This window comes from Pituophis catenifer, unplaced genomic scaffold (genome assembly GCF_029215685.1).
Source record: "Pituophis catenifer annectens isolate HBS135680 unplaced genomic scaffold, rPitCat1.0.hap2 SCAF_1, whole genome shotgun sequence".
Taxonomy (NCBI): domain Eukaryota; kingdom Metazoa; phylum Chordata; class Lepidosauria; order Squamata; family Colubridae; genus Pituophis; species Pituophis catenifer.
Window position 1 is genome coordinate 214,497,805 of NW_027256881.1, and position 18,786 is coordinate 214,516,590.

The 18,786-nt window shown below is 32.1% G+C and overlaps 1 protein-coding gene across 1 annotated transcript in view; it reads left to right on the plus strand.

Annotated features, from left to right (window-relative positions):
• The window catches only part of LRP1B (LDL receptor related protein 1B), a 989,801-nt gene that overhangs the window by 795,715 nt on the left and 175,300 nt on the right, over positions 1 to 18,786 (plus strand). Inside the window, exons 28-32 of the mRNA XM_070957016.1 lie at positions 2,785 to 2,916; positions 6,013 to 6,240; positions 8,163 to 8,337; positions 9,593 to 9,687; positions 15,297 to 15,446. Coding sequence (XP_070813117.1) covers positions 2,785 to 2,916; positions 6,013 to 6,240; positions 8,163 to 8,337; positions 9,593 to 9,687; positions 15,297 to 15,446 — 780 coding nt within the window. The remainder of the gene's footprint in view (positions 1 to 2,784; positions 2,917 to 6,012; positions 6,241 to 8,162; positions 8,338 to 9,592; positions 9,688 to 15,296; positions 15,447 to 18,786) is intronic.

Consider the following 18,786-nt stretch of genomic DNA (forward strand, 5'->3'; position numbering starts at 1 on the left):
TATTGTGTTTGTGTATCATAAACTGCACCAATTTTGGGACTGTTCTGTGAGGTTATTCTTTTTAATAAGTATTATAGTCAGATTGATTATTAACAGCTCTTCCCCCCACCATCACTACTTCATGGGGAGATAGATCTAGGATTGTTGAAAAATATTATCTGACTTTGGAAGATCCTAATAGGGAAAATTACAAAGACCTTTCTCCTTTTTTCACCCTGCTGCTGCTTTAAATAACATAGTTACAGTACTGCAAAGTTATACCTTAACGTTTTCACTGAATTAGTAGCATTATCTGCAACCAAGTACTTAGGGCTTCATGGGACATTAGTAGAAATCACACTTTTCTTCATTATAACTCAAGATTCTTCATCTTTATCTGCTCTTCTACAGATTAATATTATGTATATATTCAGTACTGTGAAAATAGACACTATGTCGATTTCTGTGCTTCAGAAATCCTCTTTGTGCAACTTTCATGTTTGAGTTTTTTCAGCTATAAAAAAAAGAAAAATAGAATGGCAATATGGGTTAAAAATTAAAAAAGAAAGCTCTGAACTGCAAAAGAAAAAAAAGTATTGACCTTAATATTTCATTTTCAGGAATCTAAGCCTGCACTTGTTAGTAATAACCTGTATATGTCTGTGGTTAAATACAGTGTATCTACTGGACTAAAATTCAATTAGTTTCTGTGTCAAATAGATTAGATTTATATCAATATAATAAATAGTTGTTAGTTAATTCCATCTAAGCTTTGTAATATGAAAACAGTAACAAAAGTCAATGTTTATTTTTAGAGAAATCTTTTCACAAGCAACCAAATTTATGATATATTTCTGTTATAACTGCATTTGTTTCCATTGGTTTTTATGAAAATCTGTTTGGGATCATTAGACTAGAAATCCTACAAATAACCCAATATAAACATATAACACATTATAGATATGTGCGCTTAAATATCCTCCGTTATGCTATAAATCCGCAGTAATGTACAGGACAACTTAAATGTAAGTCTCTCTCATATTACATTTATTTTAATCTTAGTAACTGCAGTGGGCTTTCATTGCTAGATATTAAACAGGTTATGTGAAAAGTCCTTAAACTTGTATTTAAACCTTTTTTTTTTTTTTTTGCTAAAAAAAAATTAAGGAAACTCCCCCAATACTAATTACAGTACATGGCAATCCAAATATTCCTAATAGCTGAATAACAGTTAAAAAGCAGTGTTTGAAAATGACTAAGAGATGAGAAAAAGAAAAAGAAAAAAGAAAGAAAAGAGGCTTGTTCATATAGGTTACATTATGGTTATGAGCTTGAACAAAATATCTTGATTTCCCGACATTCAATTCATAGCTGACCACAAAAAACTCAGTTCCTGCAGTCTCCTCATGAGAAGTAGCTGTTCAGAGTACAAGCGGGCAATCTTATGATTTCTTCTTTTCTGGAGAGACTTCACCAGCCAGAATTCTTCTGACTGCCAATCTCAACTGCATTGCTGTCCTGTCTCCTTCAGAAAAATCTAGTTGGACATGAATCCTGATTCAGAAAACATGTAGTGGTGTCAATAGCCACTGAGAACATCTCTGCCATTACCAAATCCATCAACCCACTTCTGAGCACACACTTAGGTACAATCCTGGATACAGAAAAAAAGTATTACTGTATTTTTCAGAGTATAAGATGCACCTTCCCCCCCAAAAAGGAGATGAAAATTTGGGTGTGTTTTATATACAGAATGTAACCCCACCCACCCACTGGCTCCCACCCTTTGGCCTCTGCCTCGCAGCAGTTTACCTCCTTGCAGCAAGCAGCAAGAAGAAACAGCCCATTTCAGCTTCAGCATAGCCTAATTAGCACAAGTTGATTGTCCATTGGATCGGCCTCCCGACTCTCAGCTGTTTCAGGCTGCAGGGATTGCCGTTGCCTATTGCTGCGTGGGCCTCTGCTGCTTGCTGCAAGGGGGTAAATTGCTGGGAGCAAGATTTTTTTTTCTTGTGCTAATCAAGCTATGCTGAAAACAAAAATGAAAGTAAAGCAGACTATTTGCTGTTTGCTGCAATAAGGCAAAATTTCTGGGAGGCAGAGGCAGATTTCTTTTTTTTGTTTTCCTCACCAAAACAGGTAGGTGCATCTTATAGTCCGGATCATCTTATACTCTGAAAAATACAATATTTCCTTGCCAATGGAATTCAGTTCGAAAATCCAGCTGACCAGATCTCGTAATACCAGATTTCAAGGCCAGATGATCATCTGTATGGATTGAGTATGATAGAAAAAATTCCACTCAAACCCTTCCAAGGAAATTTCTTCCCTTCTGAAAATAGTAATAGGTCAAAGAACCCAGTAACGCATCATCAACAGAGTACTTAAGTCCTCTGAAGAACAAAATTGAAGAAAGCCTTCATGCTGCCATGAGCATGCAAGAACTCATCACCCTTTAAAACAAAAACAAAAACAAAATTGAAAATATACATATCCATGAGCCTCTTTTATGGTAAAGCAAATTATGTTCCCTGCTTTTCTCCCCTAGAAATTATTTTCCAGCCTGCAAAAGAAGCAGAAATATCTCTTCCTTTGGAATGATCATTGGATAATAATAATTGAATGCTAATAAATGTCATTTCTCTGCAGGTTATATACCTTTGTTCCCCTTTTCCCCTCTCCAATTACATTTTTATGATCAATCAATTAATATGAAATCCTGCAGAATAGGAAACAATACAATATATGAATATAAGCAAATTTGTATTATAAAAACCAACCTCGGTACTACATTTTTAATTCTAGCTCCTAATCCTTGTGCTGCTAACGGTGGCAGAGGTCCTTGCTCCCATATGTGCCTGATAAATCATAACAGGAGTGCTGCTTGTGCATGTCCTCATCTAATGAAACTGGCTGAAGATAAAAAGGCATGTTATGGTAAGTTTTGTGTAGTTTATTTTTCTAACAACTGCTTAAAAGACACAGAGCCTCTGAGGTGCCATTTACTGATAATCTTGATGGTAAACTCTTGCTTCATGTTAATGAATGGATTGCTTTTTTGTATTTAGCTTGTGAAGATTTATTATCTTGGGGTTTTCCCCCTTTTCACTATGAATATAAATAGTGTGATTCACAGAAGTTATCTTCCCAAAACAGAGAAATTTCTAAATGGGAAAATATCAGAAAATGATGATGCAAGTAAACTCTATAATGAAAAGCTTCTTATTAGTTTAATCTCTACCTTTCTTCTTTTGAACTCAGTATCATTCTGGGAGTCTTATAATGCAGAAGCTACTAAAAATCTGTAAAACTATAATAAAGGCAGAAATGTGAATTAACTCTCACATATTTGGTGTTTGGGGAGAAAAATAAAATAAAACTGTATAATGCTTCATTATCAAGATATACCAGGGCAACATAATATTGTTAACAAATATATTGTGTTCTTTGAGATATAGACAATTAAATAAAAGCAGTATTGATCCTTTCATATAAAATTTTCAACTTCAGAATGGATACTTCCCACAACTTTTCCACTCATCTTGGAGACAGGAGCTCATTATACACATCCTTTTATATTTGCTTTTGTAGCAGAACACTATCCTTACTCTCACTGTTGTTGATTCTTTTCACCAGAAAATTACATTTTTCCATTTTCCATATAGTTTCTTTCTTATATATTTATGGAGATTCTCAGTCATCCAAGGCATGTTTATCCCAAAGGTGCTTTTTCAGGAGGCAACTAGACTTTCTGTTTTCTTTTTTTGAAGACGTTTCGCTTCTCATCCATTCTTCAGAACTGAAGAAGCTTCTTGTATGAGAAGTGAAACATCTTCAAAGAAAAACTAGAAAGTCCCGTTGTCTCTTGAAAAAGCACCTTTGAGTTTCTCTCTTATACTTTAGCTTGTGTTTCTTTAAAAAAAATACCATATATTTTATTACTATAAGTACTGATAAAGGAAAGCAATAGTCCACACAAGCTAGAGTACATTAAATTATACATAGCTAAATATTGTAAAAAAACATGAAACCCGCAAACTAAATCAGCTAAGTGATCTTGGAGCAGTCAATTCTCTTATCACTTATTCAGTCATTTCTGAAAAATGCTGCCGATAAAAATTCAGGGAGCTTTTCCAGGAGTCCAAAATAATTACAACTTTTCAAGCATATATGCGACTTATATAATTCTACTTTCAAGTTTCTAGACTTTAACTAAGAAATATGTAAATATTTTACATTATTACGTCCATGTGTAATTTACTCATACATGTATTATTGTACTTTGTGCACAAATTTATACTTTGAGAAAAACTATACAAAATATATTTTCCATACATGAGACCAGGAATTAGAGGGAATATTGCAGGGAAGTGATAAGTGGGAGTAGGAAGTGAGGTGATAGTTTTCATGATAATTTGGTGATAGCTCAGAAGAAAACATAATATGACTCTTTACTTATTAATTATATCTAGTTCCTATTTGATTTTAATTTGTTGATTAGAATAGAATAGAATAGAATTTTTTATTGGCCAAGTGTGATTGGACACACAAGGAATTTGTCTTGGGGCATATGCTCTCAGTGTACATAAAAGAAAAGATACATTCATCAAGAATCATAAGTTACAACACTTAATGATAGTCATAGGGTACAAATAAGCAATCTTAATAAGCAATTAAGAAATGTATAAACATGTGATTTTCTAAGTCAACATGCAGCCTGCAGGAATCCAATTTAGTGGCCCCCATTTTTATTTGGGTTTGATGTCATTGGTATAAAGGCCCAATTAAAAAAAAACACACACACAGCAAAAACTTCTTTTTCCAAAAAGCACCACAACAAAGTGACTCCTCAAGGCAGCTTAGCAATTTTGTAGGGATGGGGAACTATATTTGAAAGATTCCATTGCATCCAGTACTACTACTTTCATATGAGAAATGTATGTATGCATGTATGTATATTAGGGTAGGAAATGGTCTAGTTATTTTTTTTACACCCTTTCAATATAAAGGTGAGGAGATTGGTCTCTTTTTTGAAGGAGGAAGAAAATTATCTCCACCACATGCACACAAGAAGATCAAAAGGTGAGGGCCAGGTAAAGAGCTCCAACAAAGATAGATGGTAGCAACAAAAACTACAAGCTACTACCCCTATAAACCAGGTGAAAATAGGGAGTGAAGAGCCAGAGGGCAGTTTGGGAAATGACACTTGGGACCTATTACAAATCTCAGCATTTCACTACATTGTTGAATAAGTCTCTTTTGATTTCTTAATTTCTCTAAAAAAAACTTTTTGGGGAGAGGGGAATGCAGAATTAATTGAAGAGATTTAAAAAAAAACTCAGTTGAATCAATCAAGATCAGCTTTCACATCTCTGAACCACATTTTGTCTCAATCAGTATTAGATTTTAAATTTATTGATTTAATACCAGCAAAATATGTGAATTTTATTTATAGTAGAATATCCAATAATTTTGCTCTATTTTACAGCAAGTTTTGTTCACATATAATAATACGAAATAAGTTACACATTTGTATATTATATTTTTTAATACAGGTAGTCCTTGACTTATGATTACAACTGGGCCCAAAATTTCTGTTGTTAAGCAAGACAATTGTTAAGTGAGTTTTGCCTCATTTTACGTCTTTTCTTGCCATAGTTGTTAAGTGAATCACTACAGTTGCTAAGTTAGTCACATGGTTGTTAAGTGAATCTTTCTTTCCTATTGACTTTGTTAGAAGGTCACAAAAGGTTATCACAATCTCCAGGATACTGCAACCATTATAAATATAAACCAGTTGCCAAGTGTCTGAATTTTGTTCATGTGACCATGGGGATATTGCAAAGGTTGTAAGTATGAAAAATGATCACTTTTTTCAGTGCCATTGCATCTTCAAATGGTCACTACAGGTAAATGAATGGCCATAAATCGAGGACTACCTGTATGCAAATTTAAATAGTATATCTACTGTTATACATAAAATTGCATTTCATTGCTCTGTATCTAAGAAAATCACATCTTTCTTTTTTATAGAAATGAAAAAGTTCCTTCTTTATGCAAGGCATTCAGAAATAAGAGGTGTTGACATAGAGAATCCATACTTCAATTATATAACAGCATTTACAGTTCCTGATATTGATGATGTAACAGTTGTAGATTTTGATGCAGTGGAAGAGCGTTTGTACTGGACTGATGTGAAAACACAAACTATAAAACGGGCCTTTATTAATGGGACTGGCTTAGAAACTGTCATATCAAGAGGTAAAGTGTGTATTTTAGAAAGCACTATTGTGTATATTTAAGAAACAAAACATAAATTAGCTTGCCTCCCTAATTAATATATTAACATATCAACTGGCCACGTGCTGTTGAATTAAGCTGGCCATTATTAATTGCACAAAAAGATTATCTTAGTTATGTATTACATATTTAAACTGTCTACATCCTGGATTAAAATTCTTTGCATTTTTGTCAATAACCCCCCCCCTTTTTTTTTTTTACTTATATATCTGGTCATTGACTGTAATAGATTTCATTTGTTTTGATTTTTCTATTTGTTTTTCTCTCAAAAATCCCAAGGTATGTTTTGATGCCTAAGAAATAAAGCTGTTTGTTACATACAGTTTTTCGACAATCATACTTCGGTTAAATTTGATAACTTCATTTTCTAAATCTAAGATGTCTTTCAAAAGGCTTTAATTTTTAAGCAATTCCTTTCACATTTGATCATCTTGTGTTATAATGCCATCATAAAGTACACAAAAGAAAATAGTAACTATATACAATATGGTTGTATCCAAATCTGTCCATCACATGTAATAGTATGTGGCAATGACTTTGGGAGATGTGCGGGGGTGGGGGGGGGGCTGCCTAAAGGATTATCACAAGGAGAGTAACCAAGCTGCATTGCAGGCAGAAAAAAAAAAACATCAGAAAGGATCCTTTATAATTTATTAGGCTGTAAAAAGTGATGGTGGGGGATTTGTACTTTCAGATATACATAAAGTAGAATTAGCTCATCTGGCCATGTTTCTTGTCTGGTCTATCAGGGAAGTCTGATACCTACAAAGAGAATAGAAACTGCTGATTAAACATACCCCAATGGCCCTTTATTTACTGAGACTTTGAACCATAAAACCTGATCTGGTTTAGCATTTATCATTTGTACCACACAATCTTTCAGGAAGGCTACAAAAGTGTACTAGTATTCAGTATAACATTTTTATCTTTGTTCTCCAGATTCTGATGTACAAGATGATGTTGTCTTTATGTAGAATATAGTCATCAAGATTATTAATCATTGATTTCTTTTTTTAAAAAAAAAGACTATTAGTGCTATTTAAGATGACAGCTATCTCCATCTCTTTAGTTCTGCTAAGTACAATTGAATCTCTTTTCATCAGACACGAATCTCTTCCGACAAACTTTGTTAAATGTCCTGTGTGATGTCCTGTTTTAGAAGCTCTCTAGACTGGGGTTATGACCTCTTCATTTGAAATGAACTTTTCTCATTCAGTTCTTAAATTATTTTTCTTATTTAACTTTAAAATGACAGATTTTAATTTAATGTTTCCTCCTCCTCCCCCCACCCATGTTTCGAATGAACATGAATAAAGCACTAAATAAATAAGTAGTTGTGTAATTTAAATCCATTAAAATTAAAGTTTGCATTTGTTCCATGAAATATGAAATCTAGTCATATATTTCTTTGAAAATTCATGATCCATAGATTACAGTTATTACAGATGTTACTCTGTACAGTTGTTAAGAGTTGGGGAGAGTGCATTATCTATTAAATATATCTGTCTGTTTCAAGGGCTTTTCCAGGTTATATCTGCATGCATGCATTTCTTCACCAGGAGACCTAAAACTATGTGGTCAGTGCATGAATATCCATACAGGTGGAACCTAGGAAAGGCCTTAAAGTGGTCATGCTAAATCTTGGTGCTATTTGTATGCTTTGGACAATCCAATATACACAATCTTCGTTTTTCTCTTCATGTTTTAATGTACATATTTGTTCAGTCCTATATATTTTAGTATAAAAGCTAATTTGAATTAAATAAAATTTAAGTATGGCAGGTCTCAAGTTATTTGGGGTTCACATAACATATAAAATATTTTCAGCGGTAAAACTAGTAGGACAGTTTGTGCAAATAGCTTTTTTGTTTTATATTTTGTAGATATTCAAAGCATTCGTGGACTGGCTGTGGATTGGTTATCACGTAATTTATATTGGATTAGTTCAGAATTTGATGAAACACAAATTAATGTAGCCCATTTAGATGGCTCTTTAAAAACTTCAATTATACATGGGATTGATAAACCACAATCTCTTGCAGTTTATCCAGCTAAAGGGTAAAGTATTGTTCCTATCAATACAGCTTTGGGATAGTAAACAATGTGCATTTTTTGAGTTTGCTTGTCAAGTTTAATACTATTTGTATAATATTGTATAATCCTATGTATGCCACCCAGAGTCACTTGGCAATTGGGCAGCTATATAAATAGAAGAAATATAAATACATAAAAAGAGAATTTAGTAAATTCTATCTTCCTATAAGATGAAATCTCCATGGAGTACTAGTATGGAGACTCCATTTTCAAAAAACGGTATATATGTGTGTCGGGAAAGAAAAGAGATAATAAATTAGACCTCTGTGTAGCCAATGTTTGTATGGATAGCTATTTTATTTTTAGGGAACTCTATGTATGCGACAAGTTGTAATTTTTTTCATGATCAATATTAGAAATACATTTTATTGCATGATTTAAAATATTTTTGATATTCTAATATTAATCACGGTCTGGAAGATGCAGTGATACTGTTTTTACCCCTCTAAAGAAAAACACATTTAATTTAAAAAATCTCTTCCAATTTCCAGTTAGAAAAGCTGAAGTTGTTAAATATATTTTAAATATATTTAAATAAGTCAAAGCTTTACATCTATAAGTTTTAATGCATTATTTTGTACATTAATGCATCTTATTATTTAGTTATTTAGTTTTATAAAGGATGTAGTGCAGTAGTGGGTTTCATTTAGTTTGCTACAGGTTCGCTCGTGGGCATGCACGCACTCGCGTGCATGTGCGATGCTTCTGTGCATGCACAGAAGTGTCTGGGTGGGTGGGCGGAGTCTCCCGCCACCGCTACTGTTTCGCCCAATCCCACCACTGATGTAGTGCAGATATGGTGATTATTCCCAATTCATGCCAACTCATGATTCTTTTTCTGACTAGATTTAGAAATCATAGTTAATAAGAATTCCACACAATCTCTGACTGAGGAATGGTTTCAAGATGGTAGAAGAGAACCAATGTAAAACTATATCATATTATGTTCGCCTAATAGTTTGGGGAAGTAGATAAATTCACCAGCTCAAAGCTCCATATTTTCCCCTTATATCACCCATCCACATAACTTCCAGCCTGGTGCTAGAGTCATACATTTCTTTCCATAATGATAAAAGAAAAAAAAAAGTTCGTATCTCCTGCCACAACTTACAAAAAGTAGCTGTTGTTTCAGAATAGAGTGTCTTCCTTTCTATAATAATATATGATTACTGTGTTAATATATTTAATGCAACAGTATTTTATATCTATTTTCATTAAGGAAGCTTTATTGGATTGATGGGAACACAATTAACATGGCAAATATGGATGGCAGCAACAGTAAAATACTACTACAAAATCAAAAAGACCCAGTTGGTAAATATAGCTAAAACCTCTTTTGTGTCAAGTTGTTTTGCTATAATTCAAGAAATTATATCTGCATGTGCACAAAGTAAGCAGGCATAGACAATAGCAAATACTTCGGCTTTCATTTTTCACAGAATACTAGAATGCTGGAATTTTCATGACTCCATTCATTCATTATGCTAAGTCACAATCTGATTTGTTCATCTTAGCATGTTGTATAAATTCAACTATATAATTTATAGCCCTCTCATTACCAGTGGATTGTGGGTAAGAGGTAATAAACCATAGGTAAAGAGTTTAAACAAGCCATAGTTTAATAAAACTTGTGAACCAGTCAATTCAAGTTTGTGTTTCTTTACAAATGTACAAATTAAGCAGACAGTTGTAGAGGAAGTGCCAAGGCAAGGGTGTTTTGGTTTGGTTTGGCTTGGTTTGGCTTAGTTTATGATTATTATAGACCAGAAGAACTTAAAAAAGAAAATAATAAAATAGATACCTTAAAAAAATTGATGTATTGAAAATGATATACCAAACACATATAAAATTATAAATGTTTTGGCATACCATATTTGTCAGTATACTACCAAAGCAAACAGATCATTTAATCATGATATGTTAAGCCTGATTTGTTTTTCTTTAAAAAAAATGAGACAATATACTACCAGCATTGTGTGTTTTTTTGGCTTTATTGACTTGGAAATTTTTATTTCTTTTTGAACCTGTGCTGCTTATGTGGGTTTTATTGTGGCCTGTGTTTTACCTTTGCTTTTGTCTTTTTAATAGATCATGGTTTCTGTGTGTGTGTGTGTGTGTGTGTGTGTGTGTGTGTGTGTGTGTGTGTTTATGTATGTTTGAGGTTATGAAGCTTTTTCTTGATGTTTGTAAGAGGTGCAATTTATGTGATATAAGTCTTTGTAAGGTGGGTTTGGGAAAATAGTTATGGACTTTCATGCAGGTGTATATTTTTCCTACATTTTTTTCTCTTTATTAACATAAGTATTTTGGTGTTAGTTTCGGGTTTGGAGTTTGGATTTAGAGGACACAATCCTCAAATTTATGAATTTTGCATGTGGAAGAATTAACCATGGCAAGAAGGCTATTACTAAAAAGAATGGTTATTTTCAAGAAAAAAGAAAACAGTTTACTTCAAGGAACAAGCATTTTAAGCTGGTTTTGCCTGTCATCTTTGTAGATTAGTATAAAGCTTCGGTCAAGAACATAAAGAAACTGGAAATAAATGTTATGGAGATAACATTGATAAACCATGTTCTTCAAACCATAGTTTCAACTATAACAATTATATTGTCAAAATATAAGATGGGTTCATATATATAAAACTAACTAATCAGGCAAAAGAACTCTGCCTTTGTATTTCTTGCATATCCCATACTATTAAGTGTTCCTCATTGGTGAACCAAAGGGGAAAATTGACAATCCCCTGTAGCATTTCATACTCTAACACTTAGTACCCTTGCTGTATTTTCAACAGATTTTAAGAAGTAACAAATATATTTAGGACATACATAATTTAGATTTATTATTTCAGTCTTCTTCTCTTTACATTTCTCCCTTGCATTTCTTATTTCCCTTCTTTCTGTTCACAATATCTGGCTACTAATGATTAAGTCTTTTTTCTTTTTTCTATTAAAAGATTTTAGCAATTTAGCTTGTCTTCATTTCTAATTTCATTTTAGTTGTTGCTTTGCAAAATCATTTGGCTACGTAAAATTATGGAATTATGAATTATGAACGGCAAGCATTATAATTTGTAGACCAATTCTGTGAAAAACAGCATTATGTGCTGAGGCAAAAACACTTCTAGAATTGATCTCAAAAGTCTTATTCCAAATTAAAAGTAGATTTGTGACAGGTCTATAAGCCATGAATAATGTTTTAAGGGTCATAGACCACAGTTCATCTTCTTAACATTCCAAAGGACTGGAGGTGACCATCCTATCCTGTACCAATAGGTTTAGTAAGAGTAGAAGCATATTTGGGAACACTTTTTCATATTTGGAAAAGTTAACTGTACAATTTTGCTATTTTTATAGCAGATTTTGGTCATGGCGATTGAAGTGAGATGGGAGAGATTGGCCTCTATCCTGATTTTTATTTTCACTCTTAACTCCTTCCCCATTCAAATGCAAAAATACAGTAAAAATCAGGCTCACAAATGAAAATTTGGAGCCATTTTTTTTAATTTTTAAAGTTGGGAATAGGAAAAGTAGGTGTGGCTTCCAGTTCTTACCTCTAATTTTTGGCTAGGATAAAGGAAAAGGAAAAAATATCCCAACAAAATTGGCTATACTGGTTACAGATATTAGTTGCAGTTTCAAGTTTGAGAAGCTACAATTGGAGAAGATGCAGACAATATGGTTTGGGAACTGCTCACTCCTACTACACACAAACTATTCCCATTATGTACATGGTTCCATAATGTACCTTTATGACATTCTGCATAAATGTTAAGTTATGATTTGTTGACTAAACAATAGTTGACTGGGTTCACCTATTTCAGTAATGAATAATTATGGTTTGTAAGCAACAGTAATTGGGTTAATACACATTATGGAATAAGACTCATTAAGCCTTAGCATAATTCATTCAATCAGCCATAAAGCTTTGCCTTAAATTGTGAAAACATTTGTTAAAATAACTTGATTTGGCTGATAATAATGGAAGAAGAAAAGGTGACTTTTAAAAATAATTTTCCTATTCAAAAAATGAGTACTGCAAAATAGTATTCATTTCAGTAATCTGAAATCTCCCCTGAATAGTTTTACCACAATTCACTGTATTGCTCTTTGTATTAATAAAGAAAATATTTAGCAACTGACTAATCTACAGTATATTTGCCTTTTGCATATTGCCTTTTAAAATCCATTTACTTGAAATATAATTATATTACAATCTTGTCAGAGTAACTGCTTGGCATTTATTAGTATGTATTGCTACTCAGTGAAAAACGGTAATCTTCAAGCAGTTTGGCTCAACAAGTTTTGCTTAAAATAAAAAGAAAAGAGAAAAGAAAAGAAACAAAAACAGCATTTTAAACTTATCTGTTGTTAAACATTGCTCATTTAGATGTATTCTTTGTTACCAGAGGTATTAAGAACATCAAACAAAATATGGGATTGGATTAATTAGTAAGCAATGTATTTAGAATTCAATCTCCTAATATAAATGTCCCATTTTCATTCACAGTTGTCAATCCCTTCCCCAGTTTTTTGTGTTGCTTAGATATTTTCATTTGTGCACATTGGTTTATTAAAGTAGACAGTGGGGAAATATCATACCAAGATAACAAATCTTTGTAAAAAAATAATAAAAAAACTAAGTAAAGTAAACAAACAAACAAATAAATAAATAAATAAATAAATAAATAAATAAATAAATAAATAATATTTAGACTTATTTGACAAATTCAATAAGTGAAAAGCATTTATTTTATATCTATACACCTATATCTATAGGTGCTTATATGAGCAAAATGATACTTGTGGGATAATCATCCTGGAGGAAGAGAGACTGTTTTCATATTCCTCTTTCCCTACAACTTGTGAAATATTGTATTAGATGGTTGGAGATAGTCAAAATCATACAGATTTTGACATAAAGGATGAGAAGCAAGAATCAGTTGCATTCATTTTGCCTTAATCCTTTTTTTTGGGGGGGGGCGGGATTCCGCTTTCTCCTGTAAAAATAGAGAGTTCTTGAATTCTCAGAACAAATATTCTAAATTCAACTTGCTGTGTCACGATAACAACACAAGCATCTTCCATAGTTTTATAGAAAGGATATTGTTAGAACCAAATATGTCTCAAAAGAATCTATGTGATTACTAAATTGTGGCTATAAAATATATATTCAATGTTCTTTACTGACTAGGAACTTGCAAGAAGATAGGTAATCCTACTGGACGCACCTGGTATTAAAATCTGTGCTTGCATAAAACAGTTGTAAACTTAAGATAAAGAAGGAGTAGATAATACAGTATACAGTGAAGTTTTGGTGATCTCTTCACAGTATTAGATGAGTGCTGACAAATTATAGTTTTATATAATGTAGAATTATGCCCTGCTCAGTAAGTTTCTGATCCCCATTCCTGCAGTACTCCAATAAACTACTAAAGTATAGTGCCCACAATTAATATTATACTGTCATGTAAGTTTTCTGCAAAACACAATTCAATTACCATAACACAAAATGTCATCTTAGAATTTTCTTTTATTGTATTATAATTCTACATTAACTTTGAACCTTTCTAAGGCAAGTGTATAGCTTTAGAATATATAACAAGAACTATACAAGTTTCTCTAATTATAAAAAATAAAATAAAAGATGTAATTCTGATTTTTATTTTCATAGTTTCCCTAATTACTATAGAACATCAGTGGAGAGTTGGGCTATCAGTGGCTGATAGGACTGTGTAATTATTCAAAAACGGTGATAGAAACAAATGGGAGCTTTTACATGGCAATTTTTGAAGAAGCCTGCAAGGCTTGAAAAAGACATGGATTTTTTAATGGATTTTTTTAAGAGCTGTAGTACATATTTACTGAGGGATGGGGGCAGAAATTTTGTTACTTATTTTCATGCAATGACTAGGCAACTTGTAAAGATAACAATTGATTGAATAGAAAGTAAACAATCAAGTTAGAAAAAAATAGAGAATTAAGAAAATATTAAAAGTGAAAACCCAAGAACAAAGAGCAAAAATTGTCAGTGATATTACTTGCAGTAGATAGTAAAGAGTGCTCATCTGTCCAAAAGTCCCTTTATAGTTACTGTACATGGGGAAAATAATAAAATGTGAAATAACTCAAGTGATTTTGTTTGATACTGAGGTTCAGATTTTTATTTGCTTTTTTTTCAAAATAAATCTAAAAACTTCAATAAAACAATTTTTTTTAAAAAAAAATATTGGTCAAAAGTTACTTGTAATCGTAATATGTACCGTATTAAACACTCAGCTGTAGTTTCAGGTAAAAAGGGAAATTATCTACATACATGTCTTGGTCCCTAGCACCAAACTTTTGATCTCGGAAAATGTAATGCTGTCTTCTGTTATTAGAAAGCGTTACATGTTATGAAGCTAAAGAAATATTAAGTCCATTCCCATAACTCTTTATATCAATAACGCCATTTGTCACCTTAATAAAAACCAGGGATAGAAGTTCTTTCAAAGTGTTTTTGAAAGATGCAGTTTTGAACAGTGAAGCTAGATATAAGTCAGTTATGTAGTCCTTACATTTTTTTTAAAAAAAAGAAAATTGTGCTGGGACATATTATTCGAGAAATGGGTCAAATTTTTTTGACCCTTTTTTTTTTCATTTTAAAGCAATCGTAACATTTCATACATAAACCTTGTTTTCTCCCTTTTGTTGTTGAATAAGCAATTTCCAAAGTTTTCTTTCAGAGCTACCAACCTATTTTTTACTACAGGATATCGTGTTTAAAATAAAACAAATTAAAAACTGTGGTACTATTTTTAAAAATAATTTAGAATCCATAAATTCATTTTGCTGTTGTATAAGCAAATATGAAAATGTAAAAAATAGAGTTCGTACGTTGACATTTCTGCAAATATGATTCCTGTATCTGAAAATGTGTTTCAGGTCTGTGCATAGATTATTCAGAGAATAAACTTTATTGGATCAGTTCAGGCAATGGAACTATAAACCGATGCAACTTGGATGGTGACAATTTTGAAGTAATAGATTCAATGAAAGAAGAGCTAACCAAAGCTACAGCCTTAACTATAATGGGTAAGTGAACATATAAGTTAACATGGTTCATATAGAATAATTAACCCTCCTGATACACATTAATTATCAAAAACGTATCAGACTTTTCCATTAAAGTATGTTGTACCATATTGCCTTAATATGAATTTTGAAGCCAGCATTTCTACTCAGTCAGGTAGGACAAGAAAGTTTGTATGATTGTATGATTTGGGGATTGCATGATTCAGTTAGGGATGTTCTTTTTCTATTGTACAATGGAAATATGTGTATCAATACATATGCATATGTACAGTACTTCTATAGTATCTATTGCTGTCTTTATTGCTCTGTAGCTTTTAAAAAATCTTTATGCAAATAAGAGGGCTTCTATTCATTTTTAGATAATTAACAGATCTAGAGTTACAGCTCATCTATTATTCATAGTTAAATATTAATAGTATAATCACTTGTTATTTTATGTAAAATTGATATGAAAAATCAAAAAGAACAGGTTAAAAAAAGCATAATTAAAATAGAAGAATATAACAGCATAATTCTTAAAATGATTTCAAAGTAGTATCTTTGTAGTAATTATGGCTGATGGCTGTTACTGGAAGGATAGAGGATATTCTTGCTGAAGATGGATGAAGACTAGGAAATCCTTTAGAAATGATTAAATAGTAGGTTATATCTAACTATATGCATTACTTTTTGCATTAGAGATAATTTAAAAAGAATATCTTAAATGAATACCTCTAATGCAGGTAGTTCTTTCTTATGACCACAATTGGGACCAGAATTAATGTTATTAAGCAAGGCAGTTAAGTGAGTCATACTCATTTTTTTTACCTTTTTGCCATGGTTGTTAAGTGAATCACTGCAATTGTTAAGTGAATCACACGATCATTAATTGATTCAGCTTCCCCCATTGAATTTGCTTCTCAGAAGCTGGCTGGAAAGGTAGGATCTTCACAGATGATAATCCTATGACCCCGGGTTGCTGCAACCATCCTAAAACATGCTGGCTATCAATTGCTCAAATTTTGATCCACATGACCATTGCGATGTTGTGATAGTCATGGACACAAGGACCAGTTTTAAGTCAGCTTTTTTCAGTGCCATTGTAACTTCAAACAGTTGCTAAATGAATGATTGTAAATCAAGGATTACCTCAACCAATTTTTCTTGTTATTATACTCTGCTTTCATATTTATTGGATTAATGTGAAATAAAATCCATTTTTATGGTCAAGTAACTAGCTAAAAATAGAAAGCAGAGAACATGGTTACTTAAATAGATCTAATCCTGAAGAAACAAAAAATTAGTTGCTCCAGTGTATGTAGTGATTCTAATACATTTATAAGAGATCTTGATTCAGAATAATCAATCAGCTGGCCAGGTTTTACAGCTGATACAAATTATTTCGAACGATATAAACCAAACCAGACACTAGACTCTGACAGCATTCTTTTTAGTCAAACTTATTAAGCACATACATATAAACAAACAAATTCCATGAACTGGAATTGACTCTAGCTAAACAGGAGAGATATCTTGAATTCATAGTGAATAGGTCACTGAAAACTGCACAATATACAGTAGTTTTGAGAAAAGCAGATTCAATGATAAAGATTGTTAGGAAATGGATCAAAAGAAAGTATTATAGTATAACAATATAATTTTTAAAAACTTAAAATTGATATTTCAGAGCATGAAACAATACATAACAACTTGCCCAAATTCATTATGGTGTTGAAATGGTTTTCCTGCGAGGAAAGGTACAACATTGAAGACTTTCTGGTTTACAAGTAAAAGATGCAATAAATATCATTATATTTAATATAGGAAAAATAGATTTGGGGATAGTTAAGAAAGCTGATTTACAGGAGTTTCAAAATGTCTATTATTTCTTAAGGTTTATATAAATATAAGTGACATTTACAGAGAAGCTGATTAGGTTTGCTGATTACATTGAATTATTTGGGGAGGGGGAGGCTGGTAAATAAAAGTGAAGTATATTCATAGCCTTGAGTTATTTATAAAAATAACAAAGGCAGGATAAAAATCTAATAAATAAATAAATAATAATAAAATCAAAAACGATTTATCTCAAGCAAAGGGCCTGGTGGCTCAGCAGACTGATAGCATTGTGATTAACACCAACTGTCTGCAATTACTGTAAGTTCGAATCTCACCAGGCTCAAGGTCGACTCAGCCTTCCATCCTTTCTAAGGTAGGTAAATTGAGGACCCAGTTTGTGGGGGCAATAAGCTGACTTTGTATAAATATACAAAAGTATGAAGGCTATTGCTTAACTCATTGTAAGCCGCCCTGAGTCTCCGGAGAAGGGCGGCATATAAATCAATTTTTTTTTAAAAAAAAAAAAGTATAGTTGATGCAGATTGCAGGGAGAATTCTAACTTCATATGCATGCTGAATTTATTTGGTAATGATGTCATTGAAAGTATCTGGTGGTCATAGTGGATAGCTTGAACTGAAGTGTTAGACACTATAAAGTTACTTTAGGTGGTAGTGATCATTAGGGTAAGTTTAAAAAACAAATCTGTCAATATCCTGATATATTTACAACAAATATTTGATACAAGCATACTGGAATACAATCATTGTTTACCAAAAATAATACTGAAGAACTGCAAAATATATACAAAAAGAAACTCATGATGGACCTAGAATAATTCCTTTATGGGTCAAAATATGTGATTTTTTTAAAAAATACTAAGAAAAATATGTTTAAATTGATATTTAAATGTGCTGTACCTAATACAGAACAAATAGGTTTCATTTTTATACAAATATATGGATTTAGAAGCTCTTTATATACAACCCTTAGGTTCAGAAGCTCCATAATGCTAAAAACCAACTAACAGGAAGCAACAGTGATACAGTCTTTGGTGTCCTTGTGACATCTGATTGGCTGGATGTTAGAATGAAATGACTTTTGGTCTGATACAGTATTGATCTAATAGTATATAATATGCTTATGTCAATATAAACCATAGTTCATTTAAGGACAGCATCATGAGTTGTATTAATCTTCATTGCATGTAATCACATACTTATGCACGGTCTTTATTGTTAACATAAATCCAAACAACTATAGTATATTATTTTTTTATCTCTTACTTTATCTCATACCTACTTGATCAGTGATTAAGGATTGTAATTAAATATGCTCACAAACCTGGGAATAATTGTATCAATTATAATTCTCAATTATAATTCTCAATCTTTCAAGAATTGTGGCAGAATGGAAACAGCAGTCCTGCATGTAGCATTGGTATACCATTGTATATCATAGGAGATTATGCTATTGGTGATTCATCTTGCCATTTTTGCCCTGATGTTTATGCATAGTAAGGTA